The sequence below is a fragment of the Alosa sapidissima genome, chromosome 11, assembly GCF_018492685.1.
Source record: "Alosa sapidissima isolate fAloSap1 chromosome 11, fAloSap1.pri, whole genome shotgun sequence".
NCBI classification, from domain to species: domain Eukaryota; kingdom Metazoa; phylum Chordata; class Actinopteri; order Clupeiformes; family Clupeidae; genus Alosa; species Alosa sapidissima.
This window is the reverse complement of record NC_055967.1, coordinates 12,627,257-12,641,621: the sequence shown is the minus strand read 5'-3', so window position 1 is coordinate 12,641,621 and position 14,365 is coordinate 12,627,257. Positions and strand designations below refer to the sequence as shown.

General features: G+C 41.1%; 2 protein-coding genes across 3 annotated transcripts; one reads left to right on the top strand and one right to left on the bottom strand.

Annotated features, from left to right (window-relative positions):
• Window positions 1-362: 362 nt before the first annotated feature.
• Window positions 363-3,180, top strand: LOC121723919 (ubiquitin-associated protein 1-like). The gene is made up of 6 exons (XM_042110147.1): window positions 363-530; window positions 960-1,092; window positions 1,293-1,985; window positions 2,155-2,334; window positions 2,490-2,591; window positions 2,756-3,180. Exons 2-6 carry the CDS (start codon window positions 961-963, stop codon window positions 2,888-2,890), a joined length of 1,242 nt encoding a protein of 413 aa, XP_041966081.1. The 5' UTR covers window positions 363-530; window position 960; the 3' UTR covers window positions 2,891-3,180.
• A 453-nt stretch (window positions 3,181-3,633) lies between these two features.
• On the bottom strand, window positions 3,634-13,946 carry prc1a (protein regulator of cytokinesis 1a). 2 transcript variants are annotated; one of them, XM_042110139.1, is made up of 15 exons: window positions 13,718-13,946; window positions 12,940-13,072; window positions 12,485-12,607; window positions 11,830-12,063; window positions 11,080-11,250; window positions 10,322-10,471; window positions 8,902-9,049; window positions 8,482-8,618; window positions 8,153-8,248; window positions 7,537-7,683; window positions 7,327-7,437; window positions 7,032-7,124; window positions 6,695-6,859; window positions 5,345-5,379; window positions 3,634-4,327 (listed from the first exon to the last, which is right to left on the bottom strand). In XM_042110139.1, exons 1-15 carry the CDS (start codon window positions 13,726-13,728, stop codon window positions 4,279-4,281), a joined length of 1,803 nt encoding a protein of 600 aa, XP_041966073.1. In that variant the 5' UTR covers window positions 13,729-13,946; the 3' UTR covers window positions 3,634-4,278. The 2 variants fall into 2 exon arrangements, with proteins under 2 accessions (XP_041966073.1, XP_041966074.1); XM_042110140.1 differs by lacking the exon at window positions 5,345-5,379 and having other exon boundaries at window positions 13,718-13,942.
• Window positions 13,947-14,365: the final 419 nt, after the last annotated feature.

The window sequence follows — 14,365 nt, the reverse complement described above, 5'->3', positions numbered from 1 at the left end:
GAATGCATTTTGTAAAAATGATCTGAAAGTAAAACCTTGGAATTAGAATTTCAAGCCAGTCCCATTTAGTAATTTAGTGGTTAATATCCATTTTGGATAATCTGATGAAGGAAAAAAACTTAAGTCCTCTACAGCTTTGATGTAGACCAGTAACACAGACCACATTTCATCTTCCTGTTATGGTGAAAGGGAGCATCATAGTTTTACAAGCAAGAAATAGCCATGTTATTGTAGTCATTACAATAATGTGTCAAATGCATGAGGAAAATACCAAAAAGCCAATGCACTATGCAAATGCAACAGGTTCCTAGAGGATCTGCATTTGTAAACAAGTTGTATGAATCATGCGTGACTCAGAATGTGTAAGCCATGTGTAAGCCATAAGAGCTTTAAGCACAGCCTGTGCCTCACTGGGACACTGCCTCCAGTACAGACCATCCAGCGGGCTGCCACTGAACACTGCGTTACACCCAGAAGTGCAGGTTGCTCTCCTGTTTCTTCAGTTTTTGGGATTTATCCATTCTGTGTTTGTAAGTATTTTGTGTATTGTGTGGTATTGTTGGGTACTGGGAATCTAGACTAATATATTTCACTTGTATGATATATCTAGAAATGAATTTGAAGTTGCAATGCAGTGGTTGACTTTTGAGTGTAAATGTAACATTAGATTTTCTCCTAAATAGTTATGTTGTTTTATTTCAGCATCTAGGTATACATATTTCTAGAACAGACTTGTACAAAGATATGAAGATGTATACGTGTGTATTGGACACGTGAAAGATAAGCACTGACTAATTAAAGTAGGATAATGCCACTACGCATGGTATTATACAGGACCACAGGATGAACTTAAACATCAGGAACAACAATAGATATGTCATCATGTTATGAACACGCAGACTGTTTTTCCAGATACACTTCAGTAAATGAAAATATAACTGTGGTGTGTTTGTGAACAGCATGAGTAGCTTTGAGGACATCCCCTTTAAGATCCCCATGGGTGCCCTAGATGAGCCACTGGAAGAGACTCGAGAGGTAACAGCTCCGGACATCAACGTTCCAGATTGCCTTCAAATACTTCAAGATACAAAGGTGGGAACCACTGATATTTGCCATACTTTATAATTGTGGAGACCTGTTTCACAAGATACATTTCAGCTATCAGTTGGCCAGAGTACCACACCAACTGTTTTTGCAAAATAATGCATAATATATTGACAGTTTAGAGTTCTGACATTTATTGCAGTTTAGACACTTGGTTATTACATAATGTGTATGTTTATCCTCTATAGTATGACTTTAGTGTGGAAAACTGGGTTCTAAGTAGTCTTCAAGGTTCCTGTGGTTCTTGGTCAAGCACGCATCCCTCCTGCCCCCCTCACTGGATGATGTTAAGCAGCCCTCAGGAAGGTCGCATGTCCCGACGAAGAAGCAGTGAAAGCTGGGAGTCCAAGCGTCGCCCGCGTAGCCACAGTCTGGGCGCAGCCGACATGGGCTACCCCCAACAGCACCGCACAGTCAAGTTCCTTGTTGAGTCCGAGTGTGACGCTGGTGGATACTCTGAAGATGATGAAGGTTCATCCACAGAGGACAGTGCGCACTGCCAGTCCTGCCAGTGTGGGGATAGGCCCCGTAGCTCAGGGCCAAAGCGGCTGGGCTCCAGGTGGATTGAGATCCAGCAGAACACCTCTCCTCGTCTGTCCGGACAGTCCTCCCCACGGACCACGTCACGTCCCAGGAGATCCATGTCCACTGGCCAGGACATTCAGCTGGCACCACAGCGGCTGGCCAGCCCACAGTGCCACAGCCAAAGGACATCCAACAGGCGTGGCACTCCTGCTTCCAGTGGTCGAAGGCATTCACAGAGCCGAAATCCAGCCACACTGAATCCAGCCACAATCACACCGTCCTCCACGCTGATACAGACCAGGCCATCCTCAGCTGGGCACATCTCTACATCCAGAAATCACCAACCAGCTGCACAGGTATGGCCAATTAGATGACAAACTTTTTGATTTAAGTGAAAATATCACATTTCCCATAGTTGCCAGGAGACATTGTACCACAGTTAAAACTAATAATTTTACCTCCTAAACATGATCTGTTTGATTATTAGAACAAGGCAATGGAACTGTCTATTTTGTGAATCTCTAGAGGACTCAGCGATGCAAGACTTCACATGGACGACCATCAGGGCAAGATTCCGCAACAGAGCTGTTCTCTGCCCTGAGTCAGGACGAGAAGGAGCTACTGGACGTCATAACTGAGCGGGGCTATTCTCTCCGGACAGCCATCATTGCATTGCAGAAGACCGGCCTTCGCAAACCTGAACAGGTCTGATACTCAGTAATAATTGCTTCTGCTCAGTTTTACTGTGGCGTTTATCAACCAATACACTGGAGAAACTATAGGAGAATTGCTGCAGTTCACACTGTTTTACTTATAGTCCTTTTACATTGACCTCAATGACAAAGGCTTTTTGTTCACAGATCCTGAGTTACCTGGTGGCCTGCAAAAGATTACGTGGTTTGGGCTATGACCAAGTCCAGGTGGAAGAGGCTTTGGAAATGTTCCATTACAGCGAAAGCAAGGTGACTGCTTCCTCAAGGGTTTAGAGAACCGATCATGTGCACAGAGCTAATTGTCTTGACATACTGGGAAACAGTCCAAGGTGGAGTAGAGTGGAAACTACATGACTAGTTACATGACAGCTGTCCAGAATTTGTCTGTGACAATGTCTTTGTTTTCCCCTCAGGCTTCAGAGTTCTTGCGCCTCCTGACCCAGTTCAACGAGATGGGCTTTAAAGAGAATGCCATTAAAGAGGTGCTGCTGGTGCATGGCAACCACCGGGAGAGGGCCTTAGAGGAGCTCATGATGAACACATTGTGAAAACTCTGCATTTAGCTCAACACACATGCTTTTGATTAGTTGTTACCACCCAGTCCCCTTTTAGGAATTGTTTTTGCAGAAATTATGCATAACCGGAAAAAACTGTATGCTTGCACATAGAAACATTATTCATGACACTTTACTAGGCCGAAATTAATTTTGACGTGGTCACATGGAGAAATTATACAAATACAGTAGACATAAACCCAATGGTGTTTTTTTCTTCTTCAACAGATGGTTAACCATGTGGTGTAAACTACATTTTGTACCCAGGATTAGGGGTGGGCCAATATGAATCGATGCAGACACGATAACAATATCATAATACAGTGAAACTGCAACACTGAATACATTGATAGAAAACTATCTGTGATTCATCACAATATAACTGCTGAAGAAAAAATACTCCCGAGTAGGCAAAAATTGTGTATTTGATGTACAACAAAGTTCATTTTCTCCCTGTTAGTTTCTTCTTTGATATGCCCCAAGTCATGAAGTGACTAGAACATCAGATTGGTTTGGTCAAATTGGTTAAACATGTAGCGCGCTCGCATGTTTTTTGTAAAAATATTGATATTTCACACTAGTATATCAATAACGTATTACAAACACTGTCAATATATTTCAATATTAAACATTTTGTTCCGCCCCTACGCAGCATGGTAGTAAAAGTCAACAGAGGCAAATGGTAGGAATCAAAGGCAGTAACTAATGTAGAAAAGACAAACAGCAACAGCACCAAACATAGGAACGCTAAAACATTTATTGCAAGTTGCTCATCCCTGTATTGACAAAAGCTGAACCTGAGTTCTATGGCCATAGTAAGCTAACTCACTCTGATACTGTATAGAGTGTGTAGGCCTTTGGTATTGATTTAACATCACAAACTCTTCTGCCCATTGTGTGTGCCCCAAGTCAAAAAAGTAAGAACACATTCCTTTGGAGTTGATTTATGGCCTTCACAGCAGGGCCACTGCTACTGCTGATGTCATTTATACAGTGAGAATCTTCAAAGATCATTACATTTCCGGTGGAGCACAAAAATACACAAATATACAGAATACTGTGCAGAAAGCCACCTGCATAATTCCCCATCCTAAAACATACAATGTACTGTGTACACTGCTAAAATAATAATAAAATAACAGATAAAGTTCAGACAGAGGTGATCAGCAATAGTTTAACTGATTAAAAATAAAAGTAAGTGTAGAGTTCTGAATAAAGGTGCTAAGAAAAATACTGTACACACACAATATTAACGATTTTAAAGTACATTTACATTCAGCAGAATCCTGTAGAGAGCTTACATTTTCCTTCAAAGGCATATAGATAATTAAAATGGCAAGCAGAGAGGAGTCTCTTCAGCTATCAGTGTGTAATGGTAGAGTTCAGTGATCCTTTCTTTCCGTTTGACTTTGAGGCACTGGAGAGTTCACGCTGGAGGATGAAAAGGAGAACAATTACAATCATAGGATATATACATGGATACATACATACATACATACATACATACATACAATCATAGGATATATACATGGATATATACATAAAACAAATTCCATAATGCAAAATATATACATCACTTAATAGTATACACATTTCAGGTGGTCTGCCCTAAGTTACAAAAGTGTCATGATGAGATGCACTGATACAGTAAACCAAGAATGAGTGCTCCATACTAAGTGTACAAATCAAAAGTATCTATACAGCAGTCCTGCGGTTTATACACAATGCGGCTAATACACAGGACATTACTGTACTTACTAAGGGAGTGTTACCATCTTAACACAGTGAATTTGAAGAAAGGTTTAATTTTCATCAGATGGATGAAAATAAATCACAAAATGTATTCCTGTGTAACTGGAGGCAATCTCCAACCAAAAATACACAAAAAAATAAAGTAATGTTGCCATGAACTGGTAATGGTGCATAGTATCAGAATTGCTTTTTAAGTACAAGTGTATGAGCAGCACCCAATACCACCAATGCCTGATAGCAGCAGCCGCATCAGTGCATCCCTAGTCAGAACCAGGCCCCCAATTTGTTCTTGGTGTTGTATAATCAACAACTTTTTGAAGTCAATACTAGTCGATGCACCTGACTGGCAGACATAACAGGGGAGGACCTACTTACAGGATGTACATTCTTATATCATTTGGAGAGACAAAGAAGGTAGAAGTAGAGAACAAAACTAAAATGCCAAGCAGAGGGATATAAGCCTAGTTCAGGGTGAAATTAGTGTTAGAGAAAACCTTTCAGAACATGGTCAATAAAAAATACAAAAAGGAAGCCAACTTCTCAGAACACCAAATTCTATTAGGGTCATTTTATTCCCTACTGTCTAAGTAGCCCTTCATAGTTCAATAAAAAGGAGTTCCAAGGAAACCGAACTCAAGAGGTGGGGAGTTAGAGGGATCTCTTGGTGATGTGTTAGTACTGAACATGCATACAAACCTTATGATGGTAGACTCAAGGTTGATACAATCCCTCTAAAAACAAAATGTAAACCATAACTCAATGTCTTACCATACAACGGCTGGTAAAAAAGCAAAGCATGGGATTGGGTCATACTTCATAATCAGTATTCAACTTCATCCAACTCCTACGTGACTGAGTGAAGACACAGGGTTTCCAACAGGAGCCATATTCATAGAACAGTCAGCTGACTGACTAATGTCCCTCCATGTGTCTTTGTGGCATTGGTGCTTGCGCAACATGTTATTGTGAGTGAATACTTATATTAGGATACTGACAGTGCAGCATGGACATGGCTAACTGGAACGTGTTTGAGCAATGGTTTGAATTTTAAAACTCATAAATTACCATGATGGGAACAGGTACCACTCTCTTACATAACACCCAACCAGGTAGTGAGCTACTCTGGACTACAAGTGCCCTCTGCTGACAAGAAGATGAAAGCAAATGGAAAAGCCATGGACTTTTCAGTGGCTTGACTAACCTATAAGCTTAATTACTGCGTTGAACCTAAATCCATGACCCCAAAATGACACATTTCGTCAAAAGTTGAAGAGTTTGTATCGGTACACCCCCAATTATCACCACTTTTATTCAGAAATTCTAAAACAACGATGTTTTTTAACACTTCAAAATAACATTTGCTAAATTAACCTTACATGTTTCAGTAGCCATAGGTGTGTACATTTGAACAAAATCTGGTTTGGTTCTTAACGGTAACATTTACTGCCTGAAATATCCGATTTTGTTTACCACGCTCGGAGTTATAGTGCTGGCCTGATGGGTCGCCTATTTACGCCGTTTCAACGGCACATGAACGGTTAGTATGAGAATTCTCGTCATGAAATTAAAATTCCACTGGAGCTCCAAGCGGATGTGTACACGCAGCCTTACAACACTGTTTACAGCTCTTCGAGTCACAGTAAAATGTAATTTTTGGTACATAGCTAATTTAGATACACCTATGGTGTGGGTGTTTGCATTTCTTTAGGAATCCACCGTTTTGGTTTGTATAGAAATGGATATTAAGTGACACATACACGCAAGCCGGCAGAAATACGGGACCGGCGGTAATAGGGGGAGTTCCGATACAGGTGTTGTGTGGAATCTGACCCTGCCCAACCAGAAATTTTTCCCCCTCAGCTGACTAATTAGACTTAGACTTTCCAGCCCTCTAGCAAACTACATATTCAGCTTTGGTGTGTGCAGATCATGAACATCCAGACTACTCCTTCAAAGGAACGCTTTTGGTGCAAACAAGGCCCAGAGCTTCACAACATGTTGCAAAAGCAGGATGAGAAGTGATTAAAATGGAAAAGTTTGAATTACCGCAAATTCAGAGTAGGTGCTGGCAACCGAGTTAATGCTGTAGTTCTTCTGTGGACTCGCAGCCACGGTCCTCAGAGAGCCTCCGAGATGAGAGATGTTCTCCTTGTTCTTCTCCAGCCCAAGGGGAGTCCTGCCACGCCCTGGAGTGCGCAGCCCAAGGCCAACCTGGGGTTCACAGATTAATGCCACATGTTTCTTAGAGTACAGATAAAACCTACAGCCATGGCTGGACAGAATAAAGATAATTGCAAAACAAGGCATTATCAGTTACATGGTAGGACAATAGGCTTCTGCTGTATTTTTTATTATTTGCTGCTGCCAATTTAGTGACCGTTACCCTGCTTGCAGACAGAGGTGGTCTCAAGACTGGAGACTGGAAAGTGGAGCGCAGTGTAGTGTTTGGCGTGGACATGATGGATGTAGTGTTCATCTGCAGAGATGGGGCAAGAGAAACATGATCACATCATCAAATTGACTTTTTCCCCCCTGATGCCATAAAGGTTACTTTCTGCACAACCTAAGATTTGAGAATCTTGGGATTTCTATTTGTAACAATATGGAAGTCCCCAATCTGATTTGGACAAAGCTTACGGCTACTCTGATCTGAAAGGGAACACCAAGAGTGTACATACTTTGCGTGTTTTTCCTGGTGTGGGAGTCCCTGCCAATCTTCTTTTCGTGGGTGTCCTCATTGTTGTTCCATAAAGCATATCCTCCTCAATCTGTTTGCTCTTCTTCAATTGCTTTATTTTTGACAGGAGAAAAAAAATAAAACAGGTCAGGAAACGTGTGGGTAAGCAGAAGATGAGATGGAGTGGCTGGAGTGCATTTAGGACTCCTACCCGCTCCTGCTTCTCCCGCTCCTTCTCGGTGTGATACAGCTCCCACTGCTCCTGAACAAACTCCAGGAACTTCTGCCCGTTCACCAGGAAGGACTGCCCTTGTGCTTGCTCCCACTGGTCAATCTGTGCCTTCAGGCTTTTCTCCAACTGAGTAAGAGCACAGGACTTAAGAACTCAAAGGGGCTTTAAAACAGTATAAAACTGTGTAGCTTCTAGTCCATAAAAGAGGGGCTACCATCTCAAGGCGTAATTCGGTGCTTTAAAACGGTAGGACTTGGGCTGCAACTAACGATTATTTTATCATTGTATTATTCATAGTAGATCTGTTGATTACAACATAGATTAAAACAAGTAATCAATTAATCTAGAAAGTAATCATTTTGTCCTCAAATGCCTCGTTTTGTCACTCCCTGAACATTTAGTTTACCATCATAGAGGAGTAAGTGAAGCAGAAAATGTTTAAGAAGTTGCAATTGGCAGATTTTGATGCATTTCCCTTTAAAAATGGCCAAGACCGATTACCAAGATATTTGGCGATTACTATAGTAGTTGACAACTAATCTATTAATAGTTGCAGCTCTAGGTAGGCCTAAGTAATACTGCTGGATAGTGCTACCTTAGGCAGACTCCTCTGCAGATCTGCTCTCTGTTTCTCCTCTTTGAGAAGATTTCCCCCTCTATTGTTGAATCTGGACGGGTCAGTTGCCTTTTTCTGTGGGAGAAATGAGTCCTGATCAGTTCAATATTAATAGGTTTACATCAACCCAAAGACCCTGTAATGTCAACTAATAGGGCAAACATTGGCTTTGATTTCCAAAGCGAACACCACACTTCTGAGTTTGATTAGCAGTAAGCTCTGTACTTGATACTCCTTATAAAATAACATATAGCATCAGCTATTCTGGCAAATCTTTACTGTATACCAGATGAGCAGGCAGTCCTAACCTCCAGTTCCAGGAACAAAGTCCAGTTCTGTTGCCACTGGTGGACTCCAGTGAACAACTCCTTGTGATCCTCGTGGTACTTTTTCAAGTGTTCCATCTCTGCTTCATGCAGACCCAGAAGCTCCTCAGTGAAGTCCTCTGCCAAAACAGAGACAGGAAATTTCATACGTCATGTCAACATGTTATGTATTCCATTCATTCATTTCTGGTCATCTTTTCACTATCCTGTCAAATAAAGGCTTAAAATGGGGCAGGCTTTATACAGTGACAGGACGGTTGGCACCACTTTGTACACAATCAATGGCTGCCCTGATATGGTTAGTATTAAACATGGCATAAACATAAACAAACCAGCAGCACACAAGATGTGTACCCTACGGAAAACCTGACAAGTGAGTATCAGTTCAGTTTGGCATCTTACCACTGTAGTATGGGGTGAAGGCTTGTCTCTGGTCCTGACTGTAGAAGCAGATATTCCAGTATTGGTCAATTTCTTCACGGATAGACTGAACAAAGTTCTGCAAGTTCTGGATTTTCAGCTCCTCCAGACGCTGAACCTCTGTTGCTAACTGAAGTAGGAGTGAAGTGAAATAAAAGAATGAATAGATGGATGAAACACATTAAAGGAATTATCCGGAGTAAAATGCACTTTACGGATGATTGGGAGTACATACGTTGAGTTGACATCAAAATCATGTCATTCGGATGTGTTTTGAGAAAGTTCGATTTTACCGTTTTTAATCAAAACTCGTTAGCCTGGAAGTGACCAGGGCAAGTCATTTCGCCGCTACAAAACGCTATTTTTATACCTCTTCTACAGTTCCAAACAACATTACACTTACGTGGTAGTGAGTAGAGGGTCCCTAAAGCCAGACCGAAAAACTATGTTTAAAAAAAAAAAAAACCAGCAACGAAATTGTGAATGTTTCTCCACACTCAGCAATCGACTCCTACGGACTTTCCCCTAAAGACGCCAGCTGCAGCAGCAACATTTCCGGAAAGGTACTGGCTTGATGAAATTCCTTCTGGACTCTCTATTCGACCACATAAAGACCTCGGGATACTTCGGTTTGGCTTTAGGGACCCTCTACTCACTACCACGTAAGTGTAATGTTGTTTGTGCCTTTTTGGTATTAGTGTTAGTGCCTTTTTGGTCGGTTTTATTCGTATATATTTTGTTTTAATAAACATGTGATGTCATATTTGCATTTAGTCTGTATATCAAGTATCCTGCAAAATGTAATGTATTTGTGAATCCATCTGTTGCAAATCCAAATGATGATATAACTCCATACTGCAGGCCTACTACTAAAACATACAGCCCATTTCCCTTTCAGAACTCAGCATAGCCTAATCAAGGATATTTATTGTAAATGACCCCATTATTTAATTAAGGCAATTTATCCGTTTATAAATCATATTCTTGATAATGTCTGAAATGTGTTTATTAGTTCATGACTGAAGAGGCCTTATGCCTTTTTGTAGTAAGGGGTGAGGGGCTTTTCATTTGAAACCGGTCGTTCAGAGAAGAAAGTTCATTGTAACATAACGATGTAACAGCTTTAACACCTGTATGAGTGTGTGTGTGTGTGTGTATGTATATATATATATATATATATATATATATATATATATATATATATATATATATATAGCATCCCTAATTAAAATGAAAAAGAATCCAAAGTGACGCGGGTTTACAGTGGCAGGCTCAGGAGTTGAACACAGGCCAACCAATTGTCAAGCGGTGACGCTGCTCCTGCTCTACTACACTCGCACATACATACCAGGACAGATTGATACTCAGTCAATTGGCTGGGTGAAATGACATGTGGACTCACCGCTTCTCTGTTCTTCTTCCTGCATGCGGTCATGTGCTCACTGAGGCCATCCCTCTCCTCAGCCGGGATCTGCAGCCTCTCCCACAGCTCCTGGATGCGCGCACGGTAGGAGGCGCACAGGGCCTCATTCTCAGCCTTGCGGCCCTCCAGCTGCACGGCAACACAGAATATCAACACAAGGACATGCTGGAAAAGTTTGCTTACAAATGGTGCTTCAGCTGCTGTTCTCAAAGCAAAACAAAACAAAACAAAACAAAATTGAAAAACCTCCAGCAGTTGTTTCCACTGACTTTGAACAGAAGAGTATTTCCTTGAACCACAATTGGCCAAGAGTACAAGGTGAGAAACCACCACCAGCACCAACAACACTACTCCTGAACACCCTAGGGCTGAATGCTTGTCATTTAACATTTGCAGTTACATCAAAGGATCACATGTACAAGATTGCAATTTCAATCAACTTTTAGTTGGGGGAGCGTCATTCCTTAACATTCAGATTTTGTAATCCCACTAGTACAAGCTGCTAGTGATCTGACTGCCTCACAACTTGAACCAGGAAAGCCTGGCTTGGCAAATAAAACATGTTGATTTCGGTGGGTGTGGTTGGACTGGGCTGCTGGAGTCATCAGGGACTTTTACTAAAGGAGTGAGTACAGAACCCTCACCAACTCACTGTGTTTACTGTAAACGAAGGCAACCTCTTGACTGTTAGTGTGAAGGTAGAACATGTGAGAGTGTTACTACTTGACCAGTCCTACCTGACTGAGCAGCAACTGCAGAGCAGCGATGTTGTCAGTTGAGAGGCAGAAGGCATCCTCATCCTCACACACCACATCACGCTCAAAGCTGGTGTCTGGCTCCTGCTCCAACTCCTCCATGCAAAATATGATCAGCCTCTTAATGCCCACAAACTCTGCATGCCGGCGGTCCTGAGGAGACAGGGCAAACAGGTGCTTAACTCCCCCCTAAGCTCAGAGCTGTACTGGAGTGAAACAGATTTTATCACAGCCAACAGCTCAGACTTCACTAACACTACAAGAAACACTTTGAATGTCTACATGGGTCATTCTATGTCCAATCAGATAAGGCTGCTGCTAAACTGTTGCCATTTCATTCAAACCTTGACTATATCATGAATGGGTCCCTAAACCAATGTCTGCAAAATATTTCTTCATTAGAATGTGTCTTCGTATTTTTAGCTCTCTGCATCATTTCAGTTTTACAGCCTGAAAACACATTATCTGATAAGCTATGTATGGGCATTAATATCTATATGGGATAAAATAAGTGAAGGTTATGATTTTCAGTCATTTTAAAAGACTAAAATTGTATGTGGGGTAGCTAACTGGAACATGAACATCAAATTGCCAGTGCTGTACTACAGCTTAACGGTATAACAGTGATTGACTATGTGTATTTTTCTATGCATGTATAACATTGGCATGTTATTTGAGAGCTCTCTTGTATATGAAGAACTTATTTTGTATAAACTACACATGGATATTTACCCTCTCAGCACTAAGTGTACCAAGGTGACCACGGTATCCATCCAACTCTTCTGAGGAAGGAACCGAGTTCATCTCAATGGCATAGAGGCTTGTGCACAAGATATCACACAGGTCCTTATCCCGTTCTCTCAGTTCCCTCAAGTCCTTCATTCTTTGGGTCTTCTCTTGAATCATTGCCTTCAGACAGGTCCTCATGTCTTTCTCTAACTGCAGCATAGTATAGCCCCCCTCTTCCTACACACAAAAAACAGCAAACAAATTTAATGTAAAAAAAAAAAAGAGTGGTCAAACTATGTGCTTTTCAGACAGAATGAAAGCTCTTCCCTGGGCCATTCATAGAGACATGTTCCAAATACATCAGTGTGCCAGTAAAATCTTTCACTGACATGTTTGATTGAGTGACCATCAGAAGCACCTGTATTTGTGCTAGAGAAAGACACCATGGCAAAGATGAACCTTCCTTGCCATGTTGTTGTATGCAACCAATTTACAGATGGGCTCCAACAAAAAAGTTGCTTTTCGAAAACATTGTCCTTTAAATGCTTCATTACACAACAACCTTAACCCAAAGACATACTGTACATAGCATGATGCATCATTGACATGTTTCCTTCATGTAGCACAAAGTACAGAGAGAATGAACAACAAAGCCTACTTGAAAAGGTTTTAGGTGCAGCTCCTTGCACAACACGTCCAGGTCTTTACGGCATGTCTCAATGCTGGCCAGCAACCTTGTCCGCAGTCCTTCCTCTTCAGAAATCATCATATCCAAAAGATTCTGCAAACAATATGCATGGGTTCTAATTAAAGGCTGATCCCCAACTAAATCTGTCCCTTCTGAGCATCAAAAATGTCTCATGTAGCAGCTTACTACTTCATTCAATAACTTTATTCAAAGTATATATTATGACAGATAAGCCAAAACAACTCTGTTAGTTGGCCCACATATTGTGACTGGACCTTTAAAAAATTGGAGATAAGTATTTGAGCATGGGTTCTGACTTTCTAGATCTTTATAAAAAACACAAAAAAGAAAAACTGAGAGATGACAGATGGCACATATCTAGCATCTTAGACTGTTTGAAAAACATAAACTTGTATATCACTCACTTTGACGTGCATATGAACTGCCTCGACCCTCTGTAGGCGCTGGTCCTCGGGAATTCCTATCTCCTCCCATATGTCTTTCAAGTGGTTCAATGCGTTGTTCAGGCACGCCACCGATTCTGATGCATGCACCTCACTGCAAACCAACCAAACCAGATTAGAAGAGACCCAGCCATGAAAGATTCAAGTTTACCCCACAAGACTGTTGACACTATGTTTGGTAGCAACAGGTAGCAGCTAGCACTTAACTTACTAATCTTAACTAGCTAGTTACCGTTACTATTTTAGCAATCAAGAACATAAAAGTTAAGCAAAAGTTAAGTAGCATAGCGTTTACTGTGACCCACCCTAGTTATCGAACTAACACCATTCCAATGTTTCTTCTGGTGTTTAACGCTAACGTCAGTGTTACAGCTGACGGAAACAACGTTTACGTTAAATACTGTTAAGTTTCGACATGAGTCTAGATAGATAGATAGATAGATACTTTATTGATCCTCAAGGGGAAATTCAAGAAGTCTATCCTTAAGATCAGCATTCACGTTTTAACTAAAGTAATCCGCATTGTTATCTAATGACATTATGAGTTAGCACAATATTTGTTCTGTCATTACGTTAATATAGGGTAAACATCAGCTAACCATACGTTAGCAGTGTATGCTAACTTATCGGTAGCTAACAAACGAACGTTATCAGTTATGCTAACGTTAGTCCTAGCAATTCGATTCAGTATTTTCACTTAACTTATCCACACAGTATCGAAATAAAGCCCGTTACCTACCTCTTCCTCATGTTTCAAAAACCAAACGCCTTAGTCTTAAACTTTTAGACTACTACCAGCACATCGAATTAACATATAACTGCCTAAATATCTACGTCGTTGTACAGTGGACTGCGATTTCAAATTAAACAACTCCGGCAGTGTTTCCTCCTAGCTTGTAGATTCAAATTTTGCACTGAAAAAAGTCTTCACATCTGATTGGTTAACAGGCTGTTAGACGCGATTTAGCGTCCCATTAAACGATTGGTTGGATTTGCAGAAGGGGAGGCTCTAGGGACCGTCTAGCCCAATCAACTCAGAATACGTCACTCACACCGTCTGCTAAAATCTGACTCAAAAGGAAGACAGCTTTAATTGTTTCCACCCCTTGTCATGCTCCAAATAAAATGGAATGCGCATCGTTAAATGAGAAATGAAACGCCTATCTACAACATATTTTATTGTATTATTGTATCGTGTTATTTAACAGTCAAATCATCAAATCATGTTAAGCCGGGTTCAGATTGTACGTTGCAAGCAGCACTGCGCCAAAGTATATAAGTATACTCTTTTGATCCCGTGATGGAAATTTGGTTTCTGCATTTATCCCAATCCGTGAAATAGTGAAACACACTCAGCACAGTGAACAGAAGCGCACACTAATCCCGG